The sequence below is a fragment of the Pagrus major genome, chromosome 18 (assembly GCF_040436345.1).
Source record: "Pagrus major chromosome 18, Pma_NU_1.0".
In the NCBI taxonomy this organism is placed as follows: Eukaryota; Metazoa; Chordata; class Actinopteri; order Spariformes; family Sparidae; genus Pagrus; species Pagrus major.
The window spans coordinates 22734005-22761380 of NC_133232.1; the positions used below are offsets into that span (position 1 = coordinate 22734005).

The 27376-nt window shown below is 42.3% G+C and overlaps 3 protein-coding genes across 5 annotated transcripts; all 3 read right to left on the bottom strand.

Annotated features, from left to right (window-relative positions):
• Nucleotides 1-6658, bottom strand: znf711 (zinc finger protein 711). Of its 2 annotated transcripts, none has more exons than XM_073487149.1 (8): nt 6548-6658; nt 5368-5449; nt 5149-5229; nt 3985-4845; nt 3723-3869; nt 3418-3597; nt 2945-3079; nt 1-2786 (listed from the first exon to the last, which is right to left on the bottom strand). In XM_073487149.1, the coding sequence occupies exons 3-8, from the start codon at nt 5225-5227 to the stop codon at nt 1606-1608; spliced, it is 2583 nt and encodes an 860-aa protein (XP_073343250.1). In that variant the 5' UTR covers nt 5228-5229; nt 5368-5449; nt 6548-6658; the 3' UTR covers nt 1-1605. The 2 variants fall into 2 exon arrangements, with proteins under 2 accessions (XP_073343250.1, XP_073343249.1); XM_073487148.1 differs by having other exon boundaries at nt 5149-5249.
• A 479-nt stretch (nt 6659-7137) lies between these two features.
• LOC141013600 (SLAIN motif-containing protein-like) lies at nt 7138-21258 on the bottom strand. Of its 2 annotated transcripts, XM_073487378.1 has the most exons (10): nt 20988-21258; nt 20206-20463; nt 19799-20097; nt 15338-15474; nt 13023-13145; nt 10908-11048; nt 10485-10814; nt 10200-10343; nt 8285-8576; nt 7138-8179 (listed from the first exon to the last, which is right to left on the bottom strand). In XM_073487378.1, the coding sequence occupies exons 2-10, from the start codon at nt 20458-20460 to the stop codon at nt 8125-8127; spliced, it is 1776 nt and encodes a 591-aa protein (XP_073343479.1). In that variant the 5' UTR covers nt 20461-20463; nt 20988-21258; the 3' UTR covers nt 7138-8124. The 2 variants fall into 2 exon arrangements, with proteins under 2 accessions (XP_073343479.1, XP_073343478.1); XM_073487377.1 differs by having other exon boundaries at nt 19799-20463.
• A 3300-nt stretch (nt 21259-24558) lies between these two features.
• On the bottom strand, nt 24559-27294 carry tmsb1 (thymosin beta 1). The gene is made up of 3 exons (XM_073487069.1): nt 27239-27294; nt 25839-25950; nt 24559-24999 (listed from the first exon to the last, which is right to left on the bottom strand). The coding sequence occupies exons 2-3, from the start codon at nt 25936-25938 to the stop codon at nt 24956-24958; spliced, it is 144 nt and encodes a 47-aa protein (XP_073343170.1). The 5' UTR covers nt 25939-25950; nt 27239-27294; the 3' UTR covers nt 24559-24955.
• Between the last annotated feature and the right edge of the window lie 82 nt (nt 27295-27376).

The following is a 27376-nucleotide window of genomic DNA, read 5'->3' on the forward strand; positions in this document are numbered from 1 at the left end:
TAAAAAGATAATTGTTTATTTTGGTTCTTCCCCACCAGTAGTTTATCCACAATCAGACTGAAAGAAAATATAGACTAAGGTACACGAAATGCAGGGATTTTTAATATATACCACAATTAATTTCATGGAGACAGCATATGTGCATACTTGAAAGACTAATGCCAATAATGATGACCACTGACTTCAAGGGAATAATCCCATTGTTTGGGATTGGGTAGGGTTATTTAGGACTGTAGGACGAGGGTCTGGGAAACTTGTTAGTGAGCACAAACAAAACACAAAACCCAATCACTTATCCATAGAACAAAACAATAACCACCCACCACTGTCACTGACAACTCAGTTTTGATGCAGTAATGGATCGTGCCCACTTGCTAGCAATAACACTCAAAACAATCTTTACCATTACCAACTCACAAAGCTCTGTTGTGTGTATGCACACATGTAATTAAAATACAAAAAAAGTTATTAAAGTGCTTTCTACTGACTCAAACACACAATCTCTGAGAGAATGGTATTGATACAGCATGTTTGAGAGTTAAAAATCACTTATTTTCTGATTAGCTGTGTTCATCAGTGCTTCAGGGATAAAGTCCAACAGATGTAAGGCATGATTGCAATCAAATGGTTAGCTGAGAGAGCACATCTGTGTCATAGGTAACATCACACATACGTAACTTACAGTGGCAGTCAGATATAACAACTTCAGGGGTTATCAAACGTGAAGCAAACCATCTGTCAAGTTCATAGAATAATACACCTGTTAATTATCGGCCCCATCATAGCAGATATAATAGTAGATCTTTGTGTCAGAAACATGTTGTGTACACTAAAGGGATATTCTACTAATACATCAACTGCACCATTACTCCTTGTTAAGACACCGCTGATCAGACCAGAACTTTTCTGACACACAAATTTAACGGAATATTGCCTATATTATACAGGATTAATTTAATGGAACTCCAAATCCAAAATACTGGAAGTTCAGCTGTTAGATTTATTGAGATATCTTTTTAAGGTGCGTAATGTGTGTCAACATCACTCTAAACCATTCATGAACTCATGAATGGCTCTGCCCCCTAAAGACCAGATGGCATTGAAAACAAATGTCAGGGTAAAAGCTGGTTAATAAGGAAAATAGATACTAGTCGGTACTATGGAGGCCCACGCCTCCTGCACTTGCTCCACATCATCTGAAGAACTGGCATGACGTTCACAAAGCACCGCTTTCTGTTTTACAGGACACAGTCAACTTGCAGCATTTCAGCTGAGTGGGTATAAAAATATAGACATTTGAGACCCTGAATATATGTTCATATGTGATTTTCTGCAACAAAACAAAACACAATTTACAGCTGTCCCACTCAGTGTACACGCTGTCTTTTTCAGACTTCACCCCCATTTAAAATGTGTTCTTGAATTACCTCTGGGGGAGGAGGATTACACCCATTACAACACAAAGCACACAACGGCATTTATAATGTTGTCATCTTCATCAACAGCCTATGTCCGTCATTTCTTTGTTAATACACTAAAATTACCTCTGGGTGTGTGACACAGATTTATTCGGGAAGGAGGAGTGTGTTTGTGTGTGCGATGACATTACATCAACATGTCTTTGTGATGCCTGGCTATGTGCTGGCTCTTCTCCGAAGGCCTCCTAAAGCCCTTGGTGCAGTAGTCGCAGCGGTGGGGGTAGTCCTTAGTGTGAATGGAGATAACGTGACGTTTGAAGCCAGAAGCGTCCGTACTGTTATACTCACAATACTGGCACTGATAAACCTTTCTACCACTGTGTGTCTTCATGTGTTTCTTCAGCTCAGCGGGCTGACGGAAGCCTCGCCGGCAGCGCTTGCACTTAAAGGGGAGGTCCTTTGTATGCAAGGACAGGATATGGCGACTCAAGGTGAAGGTGTCAGGAGCGTTGAAGTTACAATGCCGGCACTGGTGCACCTTGTTGCCCTTGTGTGTCTCCGCGTGCTTCTTCAACTCTGAGGGCCTGTGAAAGCCTTTCTCGCACACGTCACACTGATGGGGGAAGTCCTTCGTGTGAACCGAGATAATGTGTCGTTTCAGGTCACTGGAGTTGGTGCTCTTGTGCTCACAGTGTGGGCACTGATGGGTCTTGTGGCCTTGCACCATCTCTATATGACGCTGGAGTTCCCGTGCATCAGCGTAGGCTTGAGGACAGTGGCTGCACTTGAAGGGCAGATCTGCGCCATGCTTGCTCTTGATGTGAGTCTTTAGGTTGGACTGATCTGCACAGCGGAACTCGCAGTGCGGGCAGTGGTAGGGCTTCTCGCCTGTGTGGGTCCGCATGTGTTTCTTCAGCTCTGACGGGTGGCGGAAGCCTTTAGCACACTCAACACACACATGTGCAAAGTTCTTACTGTGCACAGCCAGCAGGTGACGGTTGAGCAGGCCCTGTTCAGCCGTCTCATAGTCGCAGTACTTGCAGTGATGCAGTTTGGGCTCCCGGTCTTTGACGATGAGCTTGTCAGAACCCAGGGGGCTGGACTCGTGGTAGCGCCGTGTGTACTCCGTGTATTCTGGAGAGCGGTCACTGTTGTGGCTCAGCAGCTTGTGGCTCTCCAAGTGGTTGTGGAAACTGATCTTCTTGTTGGTGGTAAAGTCACAGTCTGTACACTGGTACTTCTTCTTAAGGAGGTGGTCAGGATGGTTCTTCATGTGGCATTTGAGGAAGCCTCGAGAGCGAAACTTCTTCCCACATATGTGACAGGGGTAGACAGTCAAAGGCATACCATCTGGTCCAATGATAACAGCTGGAATAGAGGGTTGGAAAAAAAGGGTGGAATTTGAAACACAACCTTTTAAAACTGTGAAATGCTTATTATGAAATCGTAAAAATCTCTGTTTCTTACACAACAAAGCGCCAACGACAACCTAATTATCTTGTCCCAACATTTTATTTTGTTCATACCAGTCTGGCACTGTCGTGTATCCGTTTTCTTCTTTTTCTTAGGTTTGGGTTTCAGAACACGGTTTGCACCCAGCCCCTCTCTGATTTGCAGAAATTGTGTAGCTGCTCCATTCTTCACCTGATCAATGGTGTTACCTGCACAGACAGTTTAGATTTAATTATCAACAGGATAGAAGACACTTTTCATTGTGAGACATGCTATATCATTATAGGGATATAATCTATAGGTTATTTTAAAAATGAAGTCTGCGCTACGGCACTGCCATATTATAAACACATCATATATCTAAGCTGTGATATTTGTTGTACAAACAGCATAGGCAGACAGAAGCAAAAACATCTTGTTACGTCATCTGAAAAGAATGCTGACATACAGCAAGATCTCCTTTCAACAGTTGACACCTTCTACTTATCAACAGCCTTAAAACCTGTCTGACAAAATGGACTAAAAGCTGTTTTGAGAAGGAACATACTGATGTCGTCGTCGTCGTCATCATCACTGTCATCGTCATCATCCTCCTCCTCTTTTGGATGGTTCTTGACCGCCATGTAGACCATCTTGTCACGGCCAACCCCTAGTCTCCCTGATGATGCAGCTTCCAGGTCAGGATGGCCATTCTGGTAATCGTCCTCTGTAATTACCTCTGTTCCGCCTGGGAGGGAAAGGAAAAACAATTCAATCAGAGCCATGATCTGCATTCGTTTTAAACAGGAAAGATCTGAAGATAATTTTTGTATTGTTGAAGTGATTGAATTGATTATTCCTCAAGTCACTTGCCTAAATCGTCATCTGCTTCAGCTTTGAAAATGTAGACCTTGATGACTTCCGAGCCGTCTTCCTCTTTAGATTCCTTGTCTTCCATTACCTCAGTGCTGATCTCAAGGGGAGTGTCTCCTATGTCCAGCTTCTCTCCCACCTCATCCACTACAGGAACACACACAGCCTTAGTAATCAAAAATCAGCAATAACAAAACATGGTATTGCATAAGAACAGTGTTTATTAATACATATTATGTTATAAAATTGCAAGCTGTCTTACAGGAGATCATGAGGTAATCCTCAGAGCTGCTTCTTGCATCATCATCCTCATCTGTCTGCAGGGGAACAGCCTCAGTTGGCAGCTGCTGGTGGATTATGGTCTCGGAGTTGGCCTCTGTTACCATCAAGCCTTCTGACACAAGCTGGTGGTCCAGGGTGTTGTCCTGGTGCTCAGACAGTAGCTCTGCCACAAACACCTGGTCTGGCATGTCATCATGGTGGTGGTTTGAGTCCTGGATGAGGTCTGAGGTTAGGACGTGGTGGTGATGGGGGTCCAGTGCTTCCTCTATTGCAACTTCTGTGCCCAGAATATTCTCGGGCATTATCACACTGTGTTCTGAGGTCACCATGTCTTCACTGGTTATCTCATGGGCCTCTACACCTTGAGATTGCAGACTTTCCACATCTACCTCCAGACCTTCAACAACCTCCGCTTCTAAACCCTCCACTTCCACCTCCTCCTCCAGGCCCTCAACAACGTGAGCTTCCAGGTCCTCAACGTCTACCTCAGTTTCCAGGCCCTCCACCACTTGTGCTTCGAGACCCTCCACTTCGACCTCGCCCTCTAGGCCCTCGACAACTTGAGCCTCTAGCTCTACCACCTGTGTCTGTAGCTCCTCAACCACCTCTGCCTCCAGGCCCTCTACATTTGCATGTAAGCTCTCCACCACTTCTGTCTCCAGGCCTTCAACCACCTCTGTCTCCAGGCCTTGAACCACCTGAGTCTCTAGGCCTTCCACCTCAAGCCCATGCTCCAGGAGGATGCCCTCGTCCGTCATCACGTCAGAAAGAAGCATACCCTCCGGCACAGACACCACTATGTGCTCCCCATCAATGTGAGCCAGACCCCCCATGCCTGCAACTGTGAACACAAGAGACGGAGAGGGGTGCATGACGAAGAGCTTCAAACACAAAATGACAAAACTGCAACCCAGTTTTATTTCTTTTTGCACATTCCAGCTATCGTAAACACAAGGTGTCCCAGCATCTTATATGTTTGTGAAGTTGTATCTCCTCTTAGTTTACAGTGAAAATATGATTTTGAGAAATTACAGATGTCATCTTAACGCTTCACTTTTATTTTCACTTGTGGAGGAAATGAGCATGCTGAAATTAAGCACTTTACAATATAATGGTTGTGATCTTATCCTACTTGACCACCTACCAAAGTCTTGCATGATCATAGCGTGGGGCATCTTCAGCTCCTGAGTGTGCAGCTCCAACACCCCTCCTCCTTGATCCATGTCTTCACTCAGAAAAAAAAGACTGAAAATTACAGGACACTGCGTTAACGTGTTTCTTTCACTTTGTTAGTGTGCACTTTCAAAAATGAAAGTGAATGCAAAAGCTGAGGTTGCCACACCGGCTGGTATTCAGTACATACCTTCACATTTGATGACAAAACTCTTAAAATAAAACCAATAAGATGTCTGATTTGCTTCCTTCCATCCAGGTAACCAATCCTTCTGTCAATGAAAAAAAAAACAAATTTGTACTCTGATTTCACTTATAATAGAAGGCAACCGAAGAGAGGTAATGAATTAGATAATTGTAGCCTAGGTGTCATAAAAACATAATTTCTACATGTTCAGGTTTCGGATAAGGGAACTGGTACAACCGCAAATGATGCCCACTGCATGAGTAAAATACATAAGACATAAAAACTCTGTTGCCACAGGGGAGGAGGGTAGTTTGTTGTTGCCCACTGGCTCCATCCTTTGCCTATCAAGAGTACTGCAGGCGGTTTCAACCTGAGGCTATACTATAAAGCTATACACCTGGAGCTGGTTGAGCCTGATGGCTGCAGCCCGGCTGAGACAAAGGGCTGTTCCGCTCAGTGTGCAGGAGGACGGGCTCGCAGGCAACGGCTCTGATAGCTCTTTGAAAATGATTCCTGCTTGTTTTTGTGGGAGGAAATGCATTGCCGTCACATGACGGTTCAAAATGAACCAAATATGTCATGTCTGCAGTGGTCTGTTGTGACGTTGTAGCGCCCTGTTTTCCACGGATATAACATTTTTGGATAAAACTAACACTATGCTACCACAGTTATCGTCTCTGAAAAGTATTGTATTCTGGACTCTTTGCACGAAACTACACATGCTCAGAGTTTATGGCCGCCAATGAAAGTACCGCAGACGTTATGCAATGCATACTAGGGCGGCTACCGCCCTCCACCCACTGGAGCTAACTAGCAAGCAAGCTAGGGCTGTTCCTCCGAGCGCCATTTTGTTTTAGCATAAAGGCTAATTCAAAGGAATGCAACAACCGATCTTTTATGGCCATTTAGTGATCACGTTCACACAACGTTACAGTGTAAACAAAGTTGTCAGCACAAGCAACAGAGCCATTTGCCTCACGAGACGATGCTTTTGAATTTCGCCATAATTTTCGCGACGACGGGCGTCCGTCCGGCTAGCTAGCCTGCTAAGCTAGGTGAAGCAGCTTGTGCCGCATTATCTTCCATGTTGTTTTTCCAAAAGGCTGAAAGAGGCCCGCTACGGCCGACTGGGCCCTTGCGTCTTATTCCACATGCCTTTCTGACCGATTCAAAATAATTTTACCTGATAACGTCGTCTTCAGACTCAATCGGTGTTTGTTCCCCTTCTCAGTTTTGTCTGTTATTGTTATGGTTTATTTTTGACGGTAAGCTAAGTGCGGCCTGCAGTTTTGGATCCCCGGGCACCCTTTGCTAGGCCTCGGCCAATCAGCTTGCTTCCTGACAAGCAGAGGGAGGGCGGGGGGCAGACAATGCGTGGCCTCGTTTACCGCTGATCCCTTACTATTTGCGTCATGCATAAGAGAGCAGAGCTACATTAACACAGACATTATCTTAATGAGAACACATTTACGACCGGCTATGACACACAAAATTCAAACATTATCACACTAGGAAATAATAATTTTATTGTGATTGCAGACTGTGCGCTCAGACTTTGTATGCGCAGATGAGGCCTGTAGGCCATTTTGTCACAAGGGGTGGGAAGCGTCGGCGAGCACTCATTTGTGAAGCGTTTGGTCATGCACCCAGGAAATATCCGGGAGATGATGATGGGACTGCTGCTGCCCTGCGTTGCATAGTATGACTAATTAGCCTGTGATGCAAAGACCTCGACTTGGCATGCATATGTTAAAATAAACAAAAATGCTATAATTATAGTTTCAGGGTAGACTTTATTATTCATTTTCATTACAGCTCCAAATTTTCAGAGGCACTCTGCATGAGGGTGCATAGCTGTCTAAGGCACATAGCCTTCGTGCATAAACATTTTCTTTATTACAGTGGTATCCAAAAGCAAACAATCAAAACCACCTCTAGATATGCAGTAGAAATGCCTGGAAAACACAGTACAGTAACAGTACCTTAACGAATCAGTATTACTTCATGTAATAGAAAGAGGGTTGCAGCTGAAATGCACCTTGGCACAAACCATATTTTTCCTTTTTCGTATTTATAAGGGCAGTGTGGTTTACAGGAGTTGCATTTGCTGTGTAATCAAAGAGTAGAACACAAATACAACACATATCTAATGATGATTTCACAATGGACCAATCAGAAAAATCATAACTTCACACATATCATTGTGGGACACGTGGAAGATTTGTCATGTTGCATTTACATAATGATGAAAAGGCTGAAGGGATAAGGAAAAAAAACAACAAAACCAAGCATGCAACACTCAGCACCTTCATCTAGTAGGAATTCACACACACAAAAAATGAACAAACCAGCATTATCTTCATTTAAATTGTCTTCATATCAATTACATCACAGTAATACAACCCTTAATATTCCAGCAGTTTCTCACAATTACCATAGAAAAATAAGTAAAATTGACACAAACAAATCTTCTGGAAGCTCTGAGTTGGTCCACATCACAAGTGGATAGTGTGCATGAGTGCCTTCTTGTCTGCCTACACATCCTCTCTGTGTGGGTTGACAATGTTTCATGCGAGGGAAAAGAGATGAGTCTTAACTCCGAATCCAGTGCAGCCCAGCGCTCCAGTCTGAAATGAGGGGACCGAGAGGTTGTACGAAACATTTGTGGACAAAGTGGCTGTGTTGTCTGTACTAAGAGAGGTAACAGGGAGAGGTCAGGTGAGGGTTGCAGCAGTGAACCTCCTTCATCACCAGCCAGACTCAGTAACAGCCGTCTTTCCAGGATTCATCTGAGATTTTAGCCATGCCCAAAGACCTATCAATAAAATAGGAAGTTAGTCATTATTCACACAAGATCTCAACGAATTTCCCCTTAATAAAAAGGACACATTCATCAATATCTTTCCATTTAAGCACTCACCTCCTGGTGGGCTGTGACAATTTACTCCTTGTGGATGGCCCAGCCTGTCCTCTGCCCATGGCAGCCCTCCCTGCCCCAGCTGAGGCTCTCCCAGGTATGTAGCCTCCGCCGTTAGCAGAGCCTGGAGACTGGACCCTGCGGCCTCCTCCTGCAGGCGCTGCTTGAATAACAGGGAGACCTCTGGAAGGCTGACGACCGGGTCCCATGGAGCCCACGGGCGCAACAGCTTTAACTGGAGTCCGCAGGGAGAGAGGTGACTGGCCGCTGCTACGCAGCCGACTACAAGCCATACCTTAAGAGTAAGAAAGTGACAGTGGTATAATAGAATCTTAGCAAGCTACTTCTTTCATACAAGTTGGGGAATCAAATTAATATACACAAAAAATAAATATGCAGCAGTTGAATCCAAACCCCACTTGATGCATGTAGAAGTTGGAGGCAGCACAGGATTATCAAGGATAAGTTTGGAGCAAAGTGGTGGAATAATTATATAGCAGGTGAGTGAAAGGAGGGTCACCTGTACAATACCTGGAATATTTCAGGGAAGACGACTGGTCAGGGAAGGTGAAGGGAAAAATTTAGGATGGTTTGTGGAACTCCTGTAAGTAGCTGTGACCGATGTATAGTAGGTGTTTGTAATAGATAATGACTTATGGTTAGACTGTCAATGTTAGATCGATAAATCCGCTTCAATATATCAGACAGATATCAGTGTCTTAATGTCCTTCAATGAAATACAAGTTGGAATTTTTAAAAATGTATTAATGTTTATGAATTTATTTACACATGAAAAAACATTGTTGGTGTGCATATCCGTATGCTTGTATTAGCAGTATAACACTTTCATCGGTTCAGATGGATATATAGATTTAATGATTTAGGATTCAATATCATCCATGCAAAGTGAAAACATCGATCCAATCATCATCCATAACAAATTCTCATGGCACGTTTCTATCACCTCTTCTGCCCAAGCGCACTTCCGTCAAACATTCAAACAGAGAGGAAAAGTCTGCTAGCTGCTAAGCTAATTTATGCATGGTAAAATGGCAAAAGCTTAAGGGAATAATGGTGACTGCCTCCTGGACAGTTAATATCGAGTGAAATTTTATACTTTAATTAAGCCATGTTTTATGTGTCAGTGGAGTCATTTTAAAGTAAACTTTTCTGCACTTAACCAGCCATAAAGTTATTTACAATTGATTTATGTGTTGCTTTTATAGCCAAAAGCAGAAAAGAAAAGGGTTGTAGCTTCTTCTGTAACTGATTGTGTTAAATGGACAGAAGATATCATCTCATATTGATCACTGGCCCCTGAAAAATAGTACCTATTGGCAGCTCAGTTAAAAAATGTAAAAAGGTACTCCTGTGGAATTTTGTTGACATTCAGTCTTACTCGCCAGAACTCACTACATGTATCCTTGAGATGTCATGCATGTTAAATACAATTCCTTCGTCATAAAACTTTTTCAGAATCAAATTTCTGAAAATTTTGTATGAATTTGGTAAATTCTATATGTTTGTTCACCAGCAGTCACCTTCTTCTCTACCTTTGTTTACACATTGCTGCCATCTGAAGATCAGTCCAATAGTGTAAAATCATTGCCAAGTAGGTGTATTGTGTCATCCACATGCACGTTTCATGTATGTCCCTACGTGCATGAAAAAAGCCTCCACCACTAGCTCCATAGTGCTAGTGGTGGTCAAATATTCCAGGGTTTCCAGGGCTTTAAGAAGAACCTTCTTCTTAAACAGAAGATACAAAAAAATAGAAGATATCATTAACTTATAGATATCGACCATACCTTACCTGTGGTCATGCAGAGGTTAAGAGTGGGTCCAGTGGTAGGATAATGGTGAGACAACAAAGGGCTATACAGAAGTGGTGCGGAGCAGGTGAAGAGGGGAGGGTTACCTGTGGAGGGGGAGTGAGTCAGGTGGGACATGCGGTTGCCAGAGCTCTGGAGGTTAGCCTCCATGCTGCGGCTGTTTCTGACTGCTTCCAGGGAACGTAGGCTGGTGCGGGGGGCCAGATTAGGCATGCTGTGCCTCAACTCCTCTGGAACCACATACAAAACACATTTAGGAACAGCATGATGTGCATCACTACAGCTTTGTCACAACAGGAACCTCTGTGACGGTGACTCTGATCTTCTTGACCAAGGCTGTAAATGCTGTATTGTTACTGCTTATAACCTACCCTCACTCTTCGCAAATTTAAGCAGCTCTGCACTGGGCCCCTGAAGAGATCGTCTGGGTGTTCTTGTGCGTGGGGCCCCGAGTCGGCTGCTGTATTCCTGACCGTGGTTGGAAGTGGAGGGAGACAGGCACCGGGGTGAACCTAAGGGCGAAGGGGTGAAGCGATGTCGTCGCTGGGGCATGGGGCCGAACTCATCCTCTTCGTCCTCCAGGCTGTAAGTGTCAAACTCCTGATCGCTGTAGGTGCCACCCCGGCGCAGGGACTGCAGAGAGGCTGTGGAGCTGCGGCGTGATGCAGACGCTGAGCTGGAAGCATAATCCTGTCTCAGACCTGACACCAAAAAATTTAAAGTTAAAAAGTAGTCCTTGGAACAATCATATGTGATGTCCAGCACATGTACATGCGCACAACCCCTCTACTCACTCTCTTCCTGCAGGCGAGCCATGATCTGGACATCAGTGAGATCCTGCAGCTTATAGCCCATAGAGATGGAGTCATCCGATGTGCTGAGCTCACTGTCTATGGAGGACTGCGAGCTTAGGGCTGATTGCATGTTTGTGACACCTGTAAACACAGTGAGATACCTGGTACAACACGGTGCATCCCATACAAGAATGGTTACACTGTCAAGTACAGTTTCTGCAAGTTACTTCCACTTGTGTTGGAGAGCATGACCTTAAATTCTCAAATAGTGGCGCTGCAACTTCATAATCATTCAGACTTCAGACTATATTATGGTTGGTTATCCTTGCACAACCGCAGAAAAAAATCCTATCACAGGATGATAACTAGCTTTCAAACCAAGATCGCCAAACATAATAAAGGTGTCAGCTCCTGCCTCCAAAAAAGACAAATTTTAACTGATATGAAGCCCAGGTAAAATACTGTCTTGATTAATGGGCCCCTTCACACCATGAAATGACTATGACAAATGTGAGACTATCACCTAAGTGGTAACTGAATTGATCAGTGAATATTAGATGCCAAAAGGATCTGTCAGACTCTGCTTAGTGGACGACAGTGACTGATTGATCAGGTTCATACAACTGTATTATTGCTTCAAGGTAATTAAGCAGAGCAACACTTCAGTGTTGATGGAAAAAGTTTTTTTAAAGTTGGGAAATAATTGTGAAAAGCAGCTCCATCAGTCACAATCAGCTGGAGGAAGTGTGTGAATTATCACCATACCGCAGCTAACGCAAACACAGGCAGCGCTGCCTGTATCAGGACAGATTTAGATTTAAGTTTAATCTTCAACAGGTGGATATGCATTTTACTTAAATCATCAGACTGACACAACCAATATTTGAGAATTTAAGTTGTGAACGCAGACATCTTTGACAATCACATTGGTCCGTTTAAATCAACACATCTCAGTCCACCCCGCCTACACTACTGCCTTGCTGAGCAGTATCAGTCTAGAAAGGACTGTCTGCTGCTGATACCCAGGAAAGCTGTATGCAAAGTTCCCCCGGCAGATGTGTCTGTCTAATACAAGCCTAACATTCAAACTGACACAAACAGGAAATGACAACATCATCCGGGGGCATTTGGTTATGTAAAACGTCTGGATTAGATGGGGTCACCGCCCACAAGCCAAGCATTTTCAAGTTCATGCAAAGATATGTTATTTACAGGGTCTCTGCACAGTGAAGTGCCAGGTATTGTGAGACAATGTGAGGACTAACAAACGTGAAACTGTAACAGTCATCACAAAGAACACCAGCAATGTACATTTCACACAGGTTAGCACTGTCTAACACCTGCCATATACTTTGTTTCTATCCTGTGAGGTACTTAAACCACATATACTGATCGTCTTCCAAGTATACAAGTGTTACAGATGTGTTTTCTCTATCAGGCATAAAATAGACAATTCATCACAGAGAATATTATGTCTGTTTTTATTATAGAATAATCCTTGTGACTGCTGTGCAGTTATGTAATTGAAAGCTTGTATGGATTGGAAAGATCTGTGTTTGTGATGAGTTCATGTGCTGGGCTGTATTTCAACATCTGCCATGCAACTGGTGGTGAAAACAAAAAGCAACCTTTGTCATGCAAGAAGCAAATAAATACATATTCGCCCGTTTGTGACTTTTTTAAATATTTTTTTCTTTTTAGACAAGGTAGTCCTGAATCCTTTCCACAAAAAAACCTTACATAATATTCACTGTGAATTTTATTTATTACATTCATTAAATTTGTTGTTGTTGTTTGTTGATTTTAATACAGTGAAGTCCCCTGCCTGGTAGAAGTTAAAAATCAATCTAGTAAACCTACAATATGTTTTGAAAAAATGGTTAATAGTAATGTGCAGTATATGCGACATACAGTAAACTGGGTAAAACATGCAACAATGCCAGAACAGACTTTAAAAATAACCATTCAGATTCCCCAGAGGACACACTGTTGATGCATTAGTGCACACACATATCAACTGACCTACATTCTTACAATAACTGATGCCAAATCCCACTGTTGATTAGGGATTGTTGAGCAGAAATTGAGGAGCAGTGTGTTAATGTCATGCCATACCTGAAGTGCCACAGGTTAGTAGGGATTTGTTAGTTGATTTGTGGTACCCAGGAGAGATCAGGCCTGAGCCTGCCGAGGCTGCCTCTGCTGATGGGCTGCTGTACATGTTCCTCCATCGAGACGCTGCAAGGAACAGGACAGCAGAGATTAGCCACAATATACACACTAAAGAGATGACACACATGAATAATAGTTAAGTGTAGCTGGATGAATGTAAAGGATATTAAAGGCCCCATTTTAATTGTGCAAAAGCAACAACATGTGCAGTATTATGTTTTGGGCACATGGACTGTGAGCGCATCTCTAAGTGCAACAGCAGCTGTTTTAGTTCATGGAGGTGCAGCAGTGGAAAGTGCCAAAGCGCTGGGTGAAGGTGAATCTATATCGGAGGGTGTGGTGATTAATAAATAACTGTTCTCATCTCTCTGAAACAGCTGAGCCCATCCCAGCTCAACAAATACAGACTCCAGGAAATCCTGTAGTTGTCTGGATGGTGCAGAGCATCTTGTTGTGTACACACAGCACCACAGGCCTGTAGCCAGAAGCAGGTGGTGTGTGTCTTTATTCACTTCTTAACAGTTAATTAGATAAGAACAAATATTTTAAAAAATTGTTTCGTGAATCACAGTCAACAGTATTGAATAGCGATGGGACTAATTCACGATACAATACCATTCAAGATACATAGCCCGCGATTAGATAGTTATATGATACAGCACTGTTGCTATAATTGACACACTGCAAGACAATCATCTGACACCGCAGGACTTATGTATTCATTCACTGCATTATGGTGTCAGTTTCACAACATTTGAAATGAAGTGAGATTAAACTATGTTCTAAAAAGTGCATAGAGCTTAGCTTAGTGCCTCTTTATCACACACACTGACTACAACTTGTCCATGGCCATGTGTGTCATCATTCAAATGTAATGTCAGGTAAGGCAGTCTTGGCCATTTTATAATATGCTCTGCAACATAGTAAAGGGGTTTACAGCAGGTGGCCAGGCTAAAAATAAGGCTTTCCTCGTCTGTTGCAGGCCACATTTTGGGGGTTGTCACGGCTCAAAAACTGACAACCATCCATAGATAGGCATGGTTTCATTTTGAAGTGGACAGTCTGCAGATTAACTCTACCCATTGTATTATGATCCACTAAAGGAAGACATGTTGTAAGTTGAGATGATTTAAGCCCTTTGTTTTTGTCTAGCAGGAGCCAGGAGGATAATCAAGTGATACTCAAGTTAGTCACAAAGGTTTGACTGATCAGTAAAATCCTCAATGTTTGCATTATCTTAAAAATGACATATGTAACTTTCTAAATTTAAACCGGCACCAGCACAAGGAGCTGCTGACTATGGAAATACACACACTTAAAGGCGAAATAGAGCTGATAAATTCATCAGGTTAAAATGTCTATTTTTTCATTTTGCAAAATATACTGAAATGTCAGTATTTTCGAATACCGTGAAGACCTACAATACAGACTGAGGTTTTAAATAATATGGAGACAGTCTGATGTGCATGTGCAATAGTGAGTGCAGGAGTAACTAATTTCACACAATAGTAGGAGAACAAACTGTCGCAAAATTTGCATTCATATTGTCGTAAACAGAAAATACAGTTCATTTAGACGTCTTTTAAAACCTTTTCTGCTAGCCCTGTAGTTTCTGCAGTTTGGCTAAAACATGCTGTATGCCAACAGGCAGTTTCATGGCCCGGTGCTGCCGTTTAAAAAAAGGAAAGCTGTCCCAGGAGGGGGAGGTAATCCAACCCAGCCCATGACTTCATGTAGTCATTCAGCCCCGGTGTGAATAGCTTTGTTGTTCAGGTTCTGCAGTGTGCAGGAAGTAGAAGCCGCTGGCAGGATAAATAATACATGGGATCTGTTGGATCAGACACAAATTTCTGTCCACACGTAGAGACGTACACAGCATGTACACAACACTCGGGCTTTGTCATACGATTAAAAGACACACACAGACATGTGCACAAGCACAGTGGGGGTGAGCAGTAAATAAGACTGCAGCACATTTACAGAAGGAGGTAAGACTGTCTCCCTTCGGCTGAATTAGGTGCTTGATTTAGGCCAACCACCTCCAAGGCAGCGGCATGTGACTCAAAGACCTTCAGATACAAACATGTGTTTCTCTCTTATTAAGAAAGCTGTTGTTGGTTAGGATTTGGGAAATGAAAGATTGTTAAGGCTAGGGTTTACATAGAGAATATATAAAAATGCAAATTGAAACGTATTTTGGTTCAGGCATTTCAGATATATGACGCAAAGATGCACGTATGTGTTCGTTAATTGCTTACTCTGGTCCAAACGGCTGATCAGCGTCCGACAAGCTATTTCTGTCTCTGGGCTGCGGTGGTCAAGAGCCTGCCGACACCACTTCAACGGAGACTCGGGGCCTGGTTCTGCAACTTGCTTTTTTGGCGACACATACAACCTGTGAAGAGGAGGTAGATGAGAAGAAAACTAATTATTACCAAAAGAAATGAGAGTAATAACGAGGAGTAAAAGGGATTGGGTGAGGAATACAGAAAGGGGAATACTGAGGTAGGGAAAAGGCAGTTCATGGCTAGAAACACTAAGCCTAATCTACTTTTTACTGAACATGCTTGTCAGAAGTGCCAGTAACTGCAGAGTAGAGGCTTTGCATAAAAGCAAGCTGCAGATTAGTTGGAACTACTGGCCTGTAAGGTATGCACTTAATAGTATGAGCATGCCATATACAGTAAGAATGTTGCATGACTGAACACAGGCAGAATTAACGCTTAACCACTAACTTTAACTGCAGAAGGACGCTAAAGCAACAAATATCCCACATCACAAACAACCATGCCGTTTTGTTGACATTGAATCAGACCAAACAGTGAGGGAGCAAATAGTTTAAGTAAGCTCATCAAATCTGAAAATACACCGACTTCTTAACACAGCCAAAACACAGAGAAATGTAGTGTTATATTTGGAAACAGCTGCACATTATACTTCCAATCTAGAATCGACCATGGTGGATTTTTGCAGCCACACAATGTCACCATCTGAAACTTGACTTGGTGCCTCCAGTGCCTCCTTTGAGATGTGTCTGCTGTTGCCCCAGTGAGGGCAAACTGCCATCAGTTTAACACAAGCTTTGAACCGGTGGTCACATGGGCCAATCCTTTGAGTCAGACACACAAAAGGCCTGGACTGACTGGTTCTGGACCAATCAACTACAAATCATCTTCCCATTGGGCAAACACAAAAGGAGCCATTTCCCAATGGAATGAGCAACAATTCAGAGAGCAATATTCAGGTCACACATCCTGCCAGAGCACAGCTTGCGTGTGTGTGGGGGGGGGAGTGGAGCCACTTCTTTCATATATGAACACTGTGTTTGATGTGGATTTATGATGTGCGTTCTGCTTGTGTTTGATCCATTGACAATTAAGTTTTTGTCACATGTGATCACCTGGTTCAGTCACGCAAGACACTGGTCTGCAACTGTAGTTCCACTTAACACGTTATGCATATTTACCAGACCTATCTGATATAAGGGGTTACTGAGTTTAACTATGTACTATTACAAGTACGATTTTTCATTTTTTGCAGTTATTCCAAAAAAGACAATATTCCTACTAAGCTTTCTACGTGGCAAATGGCAACAAATATTCCACTAATACTCCTGTTTACAAGTGCCTATGTTTACTCTGATTACTGACACACCCTTTCATTCATTCAACCACCTGTTTGAAGTTCAAAAGTTTGCTTTGTGATATTTGTGCATATTCAAAAACCTGTCTATATCCAAGTATTTCAAGATTTCTAAAAGAATTTGTGTTTCTCCTTCTGACCAGAAATGTGGGCTTTTCTTTTGTGCATGCCTCTGTACGCCAGCACTACAAACTGTTGGCTAGGAAACGCAAGGAGCTGACCGTAAACAGCCAAGAGGCCATTTGTTGCACAAATTCTGATTGTATACGTGGCCAAATTATGCTCCAAGAACCTAAATAATATTGGCATGTGCCACGTCTTAATCTGCCTAATTCAAAAAATCTAAACAAATCTGCTGTTTAATGGCCCATATTCAATTCTGAATATAGTCATATATAGCATAATAACTAACTATTAGTGTGCATGTAAACATGCGTCAAGTATATGTGAGATAAGGAGAGCTGTAAATGAGAATTAGAAGTCAGTCCTCTCAATATCAATATACATGTATGCTTCTACAGTAATTCTATAATAATTAATTAACCCTATAGTAATCATAAGTATAACAAAAACAGGTGTTCTTTCTTTTCAATATAAAACTGAGCAAATTCAGGTTTCTTCTGCTCGACTGTGTCAGTGTGCGAAGCGCAAGTTAGGAGGTTTAAAGTTTAGGCCTGTGTGTTGAAATCAAACAGGCTGGATGCACCATTTTCCTGAACTTAAGAGTTTATGAAGTAATTGTCAATCAGTAGGGTTGAAAGTAACCGTTTTTGGTTAATTCGACGATTAACAGGTTTGTTGTTTGGTCTGGTAAAAATGTCGATCAGTGTTCCCAAAGCCCAAGATAAAGTCCTCAAATGTCTTATTTTGCCCACAGCCCACTGAACTTTAGCCTAATGTCATAGAGGAGTAAAGAAACCAGAAAATATTCATATTTAAGACACTGGAATCAGAAGATCTCAATGTTTTTTCCTCAAAAAATTACTCAAACTGATAAATCAATTCTATCAATTTAATAATTGATTAATGATTAATTAATAATAGATGTAGCAGCTCTATCCAAAAGTAAACAAACATACTTGAGGAAAAATACAAGTTTAAGAACTAGATGAGAGTACATTCACATGGCATTCCTGAAATGCCTGGGTAGGGTTAAAACATTGCCCGTCTAGCCTATAAGTCTATACTTCAGAGTGCAGTTTTTTTTTTTTTTTTAGGAACTGTATGCTTTTACATCACAATTCATTTTTTTTTAATATCATGAATTGTGTGCTTGCAATCTAATTCATGTCCTGTGCAGGTTTTATTCTATGAACCAAAACCCACAAGAAGAGCTCCTGCAGTTGCTCTAAGTTCCAGTGTTTCTGTCCTTGTTGCAGTCTGGTCACACGGGGGGGCCTCTCGCATCACATGCTGTCCAATCCCACCTAAAGCAGTTTAGCCATGTGGCAGCATCGAGCCCAAAGCAGATGAGATTATGTCGCTGTTAGGATTACTGGATGTTTTGGCTATGATAACCTCACGAAGCACATATGGTATGGCTAATGATGTGAAACTGAAAATAAGTCATGAATGGTCTGGCTGTTAAGCCCCAAGGCTCAGCTGCTAAACTAGCCATCAGGAAGACAATATGGTACCTGTTTCAGGCCATGCAATGTACCCAGCGTAAACAAACATGTCTAGCCTGGTATCTGGCATAAGATTAACATGGATTATGAGTAATTAACCCTCTATTACTGTTCTTTTTGGGGTAATTATATCCTGCCAATTAAACTGGAGGAAATGAGCAAAGTTCATCTTGTTTCAAAACAAACTGCTCCTTATTAGCTTCACCCTGACCTGCATTCAGGAATGAACTAATGCAGATATAGCTTTGTTGATCTTTAGTACATTATGTAACGAGGCTTAATGAATGCAGATCTATGTCGGGTCTATCCAGCAATAACGATACTCATTATTTTAATAATTTTCCAACACAGCTTTCCACACGGAAAACACTTGAAAGAACGCTTCTGGGAGTTGCAGTATATTCATTCGTGCTTTGTTTAGAACTGATGGCTTTGTGCTCATCATAACCTGTCAAACAGGTAGCAGACAGGTCATGCCTGTTGTTCAGCGAGGCCGCAGTTCGGAGTCAAGTTAAAAAGACAGCCAACAGCCTCTAGCTAATGTATTTACATGTCAGCTGCCTCTGAAATGATTCTTTCTGGCTGGCTGCCCTTTCTTTTTCTGCCTCCTCCTCACTCCAGTGTCGTTCATCTCTCCCTTTTCTCCATCACCTTAACGTTTCCACCGAATAACAGTAAATATTAGTGACAAATGATTAGTGATAAAAAATTTAAAATACTTACAATTAAGAAGCTGGAATTAGAGAATTTGCACTTTTTTCTTTTTTAAATTGATTTACTCATATCGATTAATAAATAATAGTATATATTTCTAATATCGTTATCGTAACACGAGACTATACATTTTCTTAGAATTTTGATATCATTATATCTTAATATGACATAAATGTTGTCTTAGCCTGGTTTTAAAGACTGCATTACAGCAAAGTGATGTAACTTTTTCTGAATTAACCAGACTGCTCTACTTGTTCTTATACTTGCCTTTACCCACTTAGTCAAAAATAAAACCTAAAAATACTGATATATTAGCTTAAGATCATGTCGTCCAGCCCTAATACAGAGGATAAAAAAAGCAGTTTGTGTCTTTGCCAAGAACTAACTCTTATTTTAAACTCAAATTACCTACAGTTCAGGGTATAGTCATTGTCCCGTGGGGAATAGCACTCTTTAAAAATCAACGGTTAAAATAAAATGAAAACGCACATGTGACTCATCTGGCTGAGGGGCTCCTCTACCTATACACAGGCAACGCACATACTCTGGGGGGACATCCCTGTAGACTATGTTGCCAGAGACCAACTTCCTCTGAAGATGACTAATATGCACTGCTACATATTATGGATATTACATAAGATCGCTCTCACTTTTAAAGATGTTTAGGCTGAAAATGAGAGGATATCAAAGTTAAACTAGAGAACAGAGACAAGCAGTGCAGACAGTAAAACGTACCAACTGTCCTCGTCCTCTACTTCTGCACACTCATCCTCCAAATCTAGGACATCCACTTCATCCAGTGCACTTTGGTCCACCCCTGAGTCGCTCTCTGCAAGTGTCTCTGACTCGTAACTTCCCTGAGAGGGGCTCTCTGGCGTCTGGATCTGTCCCCCAGACTGTCCCCCTCCGTTGCTGTAGGTCAAGGTGAGAAAGCCCCCACACGGTCCCCGTTCCTCGTCTTCTACCTCTTCCTCCTCTTCCTCCAGCCTGTTGGCCACCGGCAGAGGGGACATCTCTTCACCGCTGCTGCTGTCCTGTGGGGGAGACAGCTCAAAGTCTGTGCTGCCCAGACTGCCACTGTGCTCCAAAGTGAGATGGGAGTTGGACACCCCTTCACAAGTCAGCCTCTCATTGATGTTTACCGTGAGGTTGCTGTTGCTGCTGGCTCCCCTGTGGATGAGGGCCTTCTTGCTCCCCCTGTTGCGCAGGGTCTCATTCTGGACCTCCAACCTATGAACGAGCTCCTGCAGCTTTCGGACCTCCTCCAGCTCCACCCCTGCCAGGTCTGGACTCCCCTCCACTTCCTCCTCGCACCCGGGGTTGGAGCCCTCCATGAGGCCGGTGGGACTGCCACTGCGTGGCTGGGGTACCACGCTGGCACTGTCCGGGACCACCATACTCTGTTTGGAGAAAGAGTAACATTTACGTGATTATAACACACAGCTGGTCTATACATTGACACATGAGCCCAGGCTTGACAAACCTACATGCAAGCTTTACGTTATGTTGCAGTGTAACCAGTGAATGGGCACTATCCTGCCAGCAATACAGCCTCAACTCCAACAAAATACACGTGTGTTTGCAGTAAAAAAAAAAACAATAAGCAGCAAACGATACTTTAAAAACAAACAAAAACACTGCTATGGACGCTCAACTGCTTCGGTAACCAGCCTCTTTCAGCTTACAGTCACCAATATTTACATGTCGCCGATCACTTCTCTGTTGTCGCAACGTTGCTAACTCTGCAACTGCAATTAACGCTACCGATGCGAGAAGCTAGCTACAAGACAGAGGATGCTGCACACAATTAAAACCAGCGAGCCCACAGCAGATATTTCACAGTACGTACACTCATACATGTACATTTGGCCACTCTTGGTTTTTGTTAGCTCGGCTAGCACGCTATCAGCAAAAACAATCGTACCGGTGAGTGCGCCGTGTTGTCCCAGTTGTCCCAGCGAGCCCGATGACTGAGCCTGCCCGCCACACGCCGCTCAAACTCCTCCGTGCAGCAGCGACCGCATGAATGAAGCAGCTAATTACAACCACCTGAACCCGGTCCTCGGCTCGGATACTGATTGTCGAGGCGCCGCGACGACTCTCGGTCAGCTAGTCCATGTTCTCTTGCTGCCTGGGCATCACCGACAGCGTCCACCATGTCGCTCAGCGCTAACTAGCTTGTTGATGGACTTTAGTTAGCCCAGTGAGTAGACCTGCAGCAGAGCCCCAGTGAGCCCGCAGCTCGCCCCTCCCCCTACCGATGTTCCCGGTCATTTGGCGCCCCCCAAGGGAGGGAGGTGGTAATGCAATAACTTCACTCTGTAATCTGCGGTGCAGCCATTGGGTGTCGCTGTTTGCATAATAGTGTAACACACCACTGTGTTAAAAGAAAGAAACCTATTGAATAGTTTATCTGCAGTGACTAATATCAATGAAAAGGAGCGGCCATTCTTCAATAGATAGAATAATAGATGTAGATATAATAGATTATACGTAAAGGTGCATTACGTGGTTTTGGAGAAATGCATCTTCATTGACTGATCTTTAATGCCATAACAAATTAAACAAACAAGCTCTTTTTTTAATGACTGAATAAACTGAATAACAGACTGACCTTAAAGGACAGCACAATTTCATGCTGTTTTACTGTATTCATATTTGGCGGACCCTGCCACCTTTCTAGCTTCAAACAACGTTCTGGGGACCTTATTTTCTTTTGTTTAGTTTGTTTTTCTGTTGTGGAAAAAATAATGATGTCTGAGTTTGTATTATTACCTCATTAACATTGTACATGTTAACATATTGAGTTTGATGTCTTCTCCAAAACTCCACAGTGCCCCTTTCATCCTCTTTATTGTCTTAAACTGGGCCTAGTGTGTGACCCTGACCTGGTGAACCCACTGGTTGTTACTGGTTTTTGTCTTCTACTGTAAATTTTTGTAGCAATCTCTGGCACAAATTTTTACAATTTATCTTATCTTATCTTAGAATAAATGCTTTGGACTTCATAGAAAAAGGCTGTTGGAGGGTTGTCGTGGGAGTTCACAGCTGGATAGGACCTATAGGTGGGCCCAGAAATCCCAACTGCTGGGCTGAATACAAGCCAGTCATTTATGCTTGACTACAATTTGTCTGTACAGACTACAAAACAGTGAGACTGTTCATTGAAGTAAATTACTAAGTTGTGGTATGAATCCATGTAGCAAAACTGTTACTGGTGCTAAAAAGTGACAAATTATATATTCAGTTATTGCACACTGTGGTTGAGGTAGTGGTTGTGTTGTGTTGTACAGTAGGGGCTGCATGAAGTTTAATTCTGTCTATTATTTGTGTTGGTGAACTTAGGGGAGTAACAGTGCTCCTAAAATAACCTGTATAACTTGTTTTGCAGGAGACAATAATCATGTGCGCTTATCACAATGTTTATGCAGGCTCATATAACACATGTATTGAACACAGAGTCCAATAAAAACCCAGCTGGAACAGTTAATAAGCTTATGTGTCATAATGCAATACCACAACATAAATCACATTTATAAGTTTTGGTAATGGGATTGACTTTAAGAAGACTGAAGTTGGATCCTTGTACGTGACTACATCCTTTCTTTTACTTGTGACCTTATGTGTTCTTTCTTTTCTGGCGCTACATTCTCCAGTCTGTTGTCATAGCGCACAGACAAGCCTGGTCACCGGATCAGAAAACATGCATACCATCACTTTTTGCAGATTCACAAGAGCTATCATGCCCTTGAAAAGCAGTTCATGTTTCATGATCTCCTGACAGGCAACAGGAGGGAGATTGTTAATCTGCATAACTTTATAATTTTGCCAAATAACTTCCAACCAAAAGCCAAGCTGTCAGGTAGATGCATGTTGCTGTATGGCGTGTTTCAACGGGCTTGTCGTGGAAAAAAACAGCCTGCACTATCTGAAGCAATCAACACATAGTCTGTGCCAAGCTCAGCCACTCATCCATGTCATGCATTTCTATTTCCTCAGTGTGTTTCCAAAAAGCACATTCATACGGCAAAGACACAAGATTCACATCAGCATTTAATAATATGTATGCATTTAGTGTAAATGTGACAACCCTGCATATGGAAACTACATGAAAACTTTATATACCATGAGCCATATTTCATGTTGGCAATGTGGTATGTGCAACACCTGCAGCTAATCCACTCCCTTTTCTTCGGCAGGCTTGGACCTGTTGTAACTCTAGATGGAGGAGGTTTTTCAGGGTGTGGAGGATTCACTCAACCATTAAAAACTCAAGGCCTATATATACCGATCAACCAGAAAATCAAAACCACTGACAAATGAAGTGAAAAACATTGATCATCTCATTACAATGCAACATTCTGCTGGGAAACCTTGGGTCCTGGCATTCACATGGATGTCACTTGACGCATACACCCACCGATAGCAGTTGTGCTCCCTCCCTCAAACCACAATTAGGCCCGTTCAGGGAAGACTCACGAATGCTCAATTGGATTGGGAACAGGGAGTTTGGAGACCAGGTCGACACTTTGAGCTCTTTGTCACGTTCCCCGGGCCATTCCTGAGTAGTTTTTCTGATGTGGCAGGGAGCATAGTCCTGCTGGGGGGGCCACGGCCATCAGGGAGTGCTGGTGCCATGAGGGTGGGGTATTTGCACTGCAATGGTGTTTGGGTGTGTGGTGCATGTTAAGTAACATCCATGTGAACTCCAGTACCCAAAGTTTCTCCAGAAGAACATTTGATTATAACGAGATCATCACTGTTTACAAACAGGGATCACAGTTTTATTACTGAAAAATAAAACTTGGATATCACAGCAGGCTTTGATTTGAGATGTTTTTCTATTCAGCCATACATTAAAAGTCATAGAAGAGTGAGATGGTCCATTACTATAGATATTTTGACACTATTTTTTACAAAAAGCCGACCTTTTCTAATGATAGTTAACACATAAAAAATGGTCACTCAAGCAGCACATTTTGTTCCTCTGTATACTGAGTAGTGTATATAAAGTGAATGACGATAAAGTCTACCTTGAACCCTGTGACCTCAATATCTGTATTCCATTTTAAAATTGAATCTGTCTTTTGTCACATTTTATGTTGACATGCAGTTTTATATTTCGGCCCCACAAGACTGAAAATAATTAAAATAATACATTCATGTCGCTCTAGAGTTTCACAAACCACTCCAGCTTAAATCTCAGACACTCTAGTGTACTCAAACTGCTCCAACTTTCCTTTTTGAGCACTTAAGCAGCAGTGTTACATCTGGCCTGAGGTCAGGGGAGGGAAAATGGGAAACATGCTGTAATAACTGAGCTTCAAAGTGTACCTGAGTTTTAAATGTAACATATTTTTGTTTGCCACTCATGGTTGACAATTACTTTTGACCATGTCCCGCTTACATTAGAAACAGTCTTGTCCCAACAAAATCTGTTCAAATTTCCTTTGAATTAATGAGATGGTTTAGCAAGACAAAATACACACAATCAATTTCGACACATCCATTTTTATTAAAGCAAAAATATCATCTCATGTGTTATTTTTCAGACATGTCCTGAATGGCACCATTTACAGGCATATTTATGGTGTTGTTGACAATGCAGTATCTTTGATAGATTCCCATTATTACAATTATTCATGATTTTTGAAACCTACACCCGGTCAAATTGTTATCTTGCCCCGAAAAGCAGCACGATAAATACATCAGTTGCATTAATTATCTTGGGATTACTGACAGATCTTTCTCCATAGCATCAGCGTTTCTTATCAAACATGGCGGCCGCAGAAAACAGAGGCAGAGGAGGAGATGATGGACAGGATTCCTAATTGGAGGAAGAGCAGGCGACAGGGCAGGACTGAAGGAGAGGAATCTCGGCAAGGGGCAATTTCATTTACTTTCCTCTTTCATGGCTTTCTTCTCTTGATCAATTACTGTGGGATCACAAGAGAGACAGATGGAAACAGGGATGAGTTGTTTCTATGAAACTGATTTCTGCAGCAATGTACAACATTACATTAAATGTAGAATGTGTTGAGGCAAGGAAGTAAAGATTAACTTTGAAATGAATAAAGATATGATTGCAATAAAATAAACACAATTTAGCACAAACGTTCTTCAGGTCAGACTAAGAAAGACTGAAGTGCAGTGAATTGATCATATTTGTTTGCCACTGCTGAGGAATTTAACTTTAACTGTTATTTCTTCTTTTGAAAGTGGCACATTCTCACTTTAATGCTTGGAATTCAGGTACAAACTGGACAGTAAAAGACCCACATTGTGCTGGAGGAATGTTGAACACAGAGTTTTCTTTACACTGTAAGAAAGCATAGTACGCAAAGCCTGAGAAAATTCACAGTCAAAGACTCATAAAAGTCCGACATGCACCAACAGTACCACCTGCTTATGCGCTAATGTCGAGGGTTCCTCCCCATTAACGCACCAGCCAGGCCACACTGCTGCTGCATGTCACACCAGACCTGAAGCAAGTCTTTTTTTTTTCTTTTTTTTTAACTTCTAGTGGGTCAACTTTGGCTGCAGGCCCCACTTTGGGAAGCTCTGAAGAGCTGAAGAGAGAGACCTTATGACAAACAGATGGGGGTGGGGTTATCCGTCTCCTCTGAACAGGTTTAAGCAGAATGAGGAGGAGTTCACAGGCAGTTGGTTGTGTTAGCTGAGGAAAAAAAGGAAACCTGGTGCAATGACAGATGAGATTATTTGTTGTTGTCATTGTTGGTGTTGAGAGCCCACTTCTTTTCTCTTAAATACTTACTCTCTTGGGTTGGGACTGGGTTGTTTTCTTTCGTTACTGTCTTCTTAAGCTTGTTCTTGTCATAATTTACCACCTCCGACATGACCGGTTTGTCACTCATTTTGGAAGGTTGCTGATGGAGAAGAGCAGAGAAGTGGAGAGCAGAAAATTGTGACTCAAATTGAAACACGTTTTTTGACTATAAACAGAGCCTGGGAAAATGTCAAAACAATGCATGAGAAAGCACGAACACATGATCGCATTATCTGTTTCATCAGTCAAGATGCTGTCTGCAGGACGTGCCCATACAGGTAGACAAATCAAGCCCCACCTCAGTTAAAGAAGACAGTTCGGGGCTGAACTCTGGAGTTATGCAAGGCAGTCGCAAGAATCAACATGTACCTATTTACGACATACCTGCTCACAATGAACAAACAGTGCTTGCGTGGTGTCACGGTGTGCTGTACTGTTATTAGAGTTAAACATGCTGCACTTGTACACTGCTTTGCATTTATGTGTGGTCATTAAAGAGGTAAGGGAAATGTGAAATGCACAGCAGGGAAATTAAGTGTTTCAGTGATGAGAACATAACATTGTTTTCCAGGAGATATAATGCACAATTTGCTACTTTATACGTCTTCTCTGCTAATTTAAGGCACTTTTTTTTTTTTTTTGCAGATTTAGTTTAACAATACACAATATAAGCAGCTAGCTGATGATGTTATATTAAAGATGAAGATAAAACTTAATTAAACCCTGAGAGCTACGCAGCAGTTAAATATATAAAGAAGTTCAGCCACTTTCAACAGCTGTTTCAACATTAAAGTGATGGACACATTCAGGCATCAATACTTAGAAAACAATAACATAATGTACTTATTGTGAAATCATCCATTCTGCATCATGAATACTTTTAACTTTGGTACTTCAAGTACACTGTGATGGTTATATTTTTTGTACTTAATTCTGTACTTGTAATCTATTCTATGTAAAGATTTAAATGCATGACTATTACCTGAAACTGACTATTTCTACATGCTGCACTACAGTGTTGGAGATACTGGGTGTGGAGCTTGCTTGTAGGGCAGAACCTGGTCCACACCTACAGATCAGACAGGCTGCGTTTAAAAAAAAAGGGCTGCACAGTGACAAACACGTTCAACATCACAGCGGGGGTGTGACAGGTGAACATATCGCCACAGGCCTGTTAAGGACAGAGAATGCAGCGCTGCCAGGCATCTCCACACACACCACAGTGAGACAGTGATGTTGGAGTGGCTGTGTGGCCTACAGAAAAAAAAATGTTGCATAACACCTATAAGCCTTTGATAGCCTAAATAGAGACAATTCTTCAACATTAATTGTGTTTGGATTTTTGAATGCACGAGTAAATAAAAAGAGACGCTTGAGGATAATGTTACCTGGTGCCTCGGTGCGTAGTGCGAAAGTCCTCTGCAGGTAAAATGCGTCTGTGTAATCTGTGCAAAGCCAGCGGTTTAAATAGAGCCAACACGCCCTTCTGCACGCCAACATGGACACAGATGCTCCGGCTCTCATTG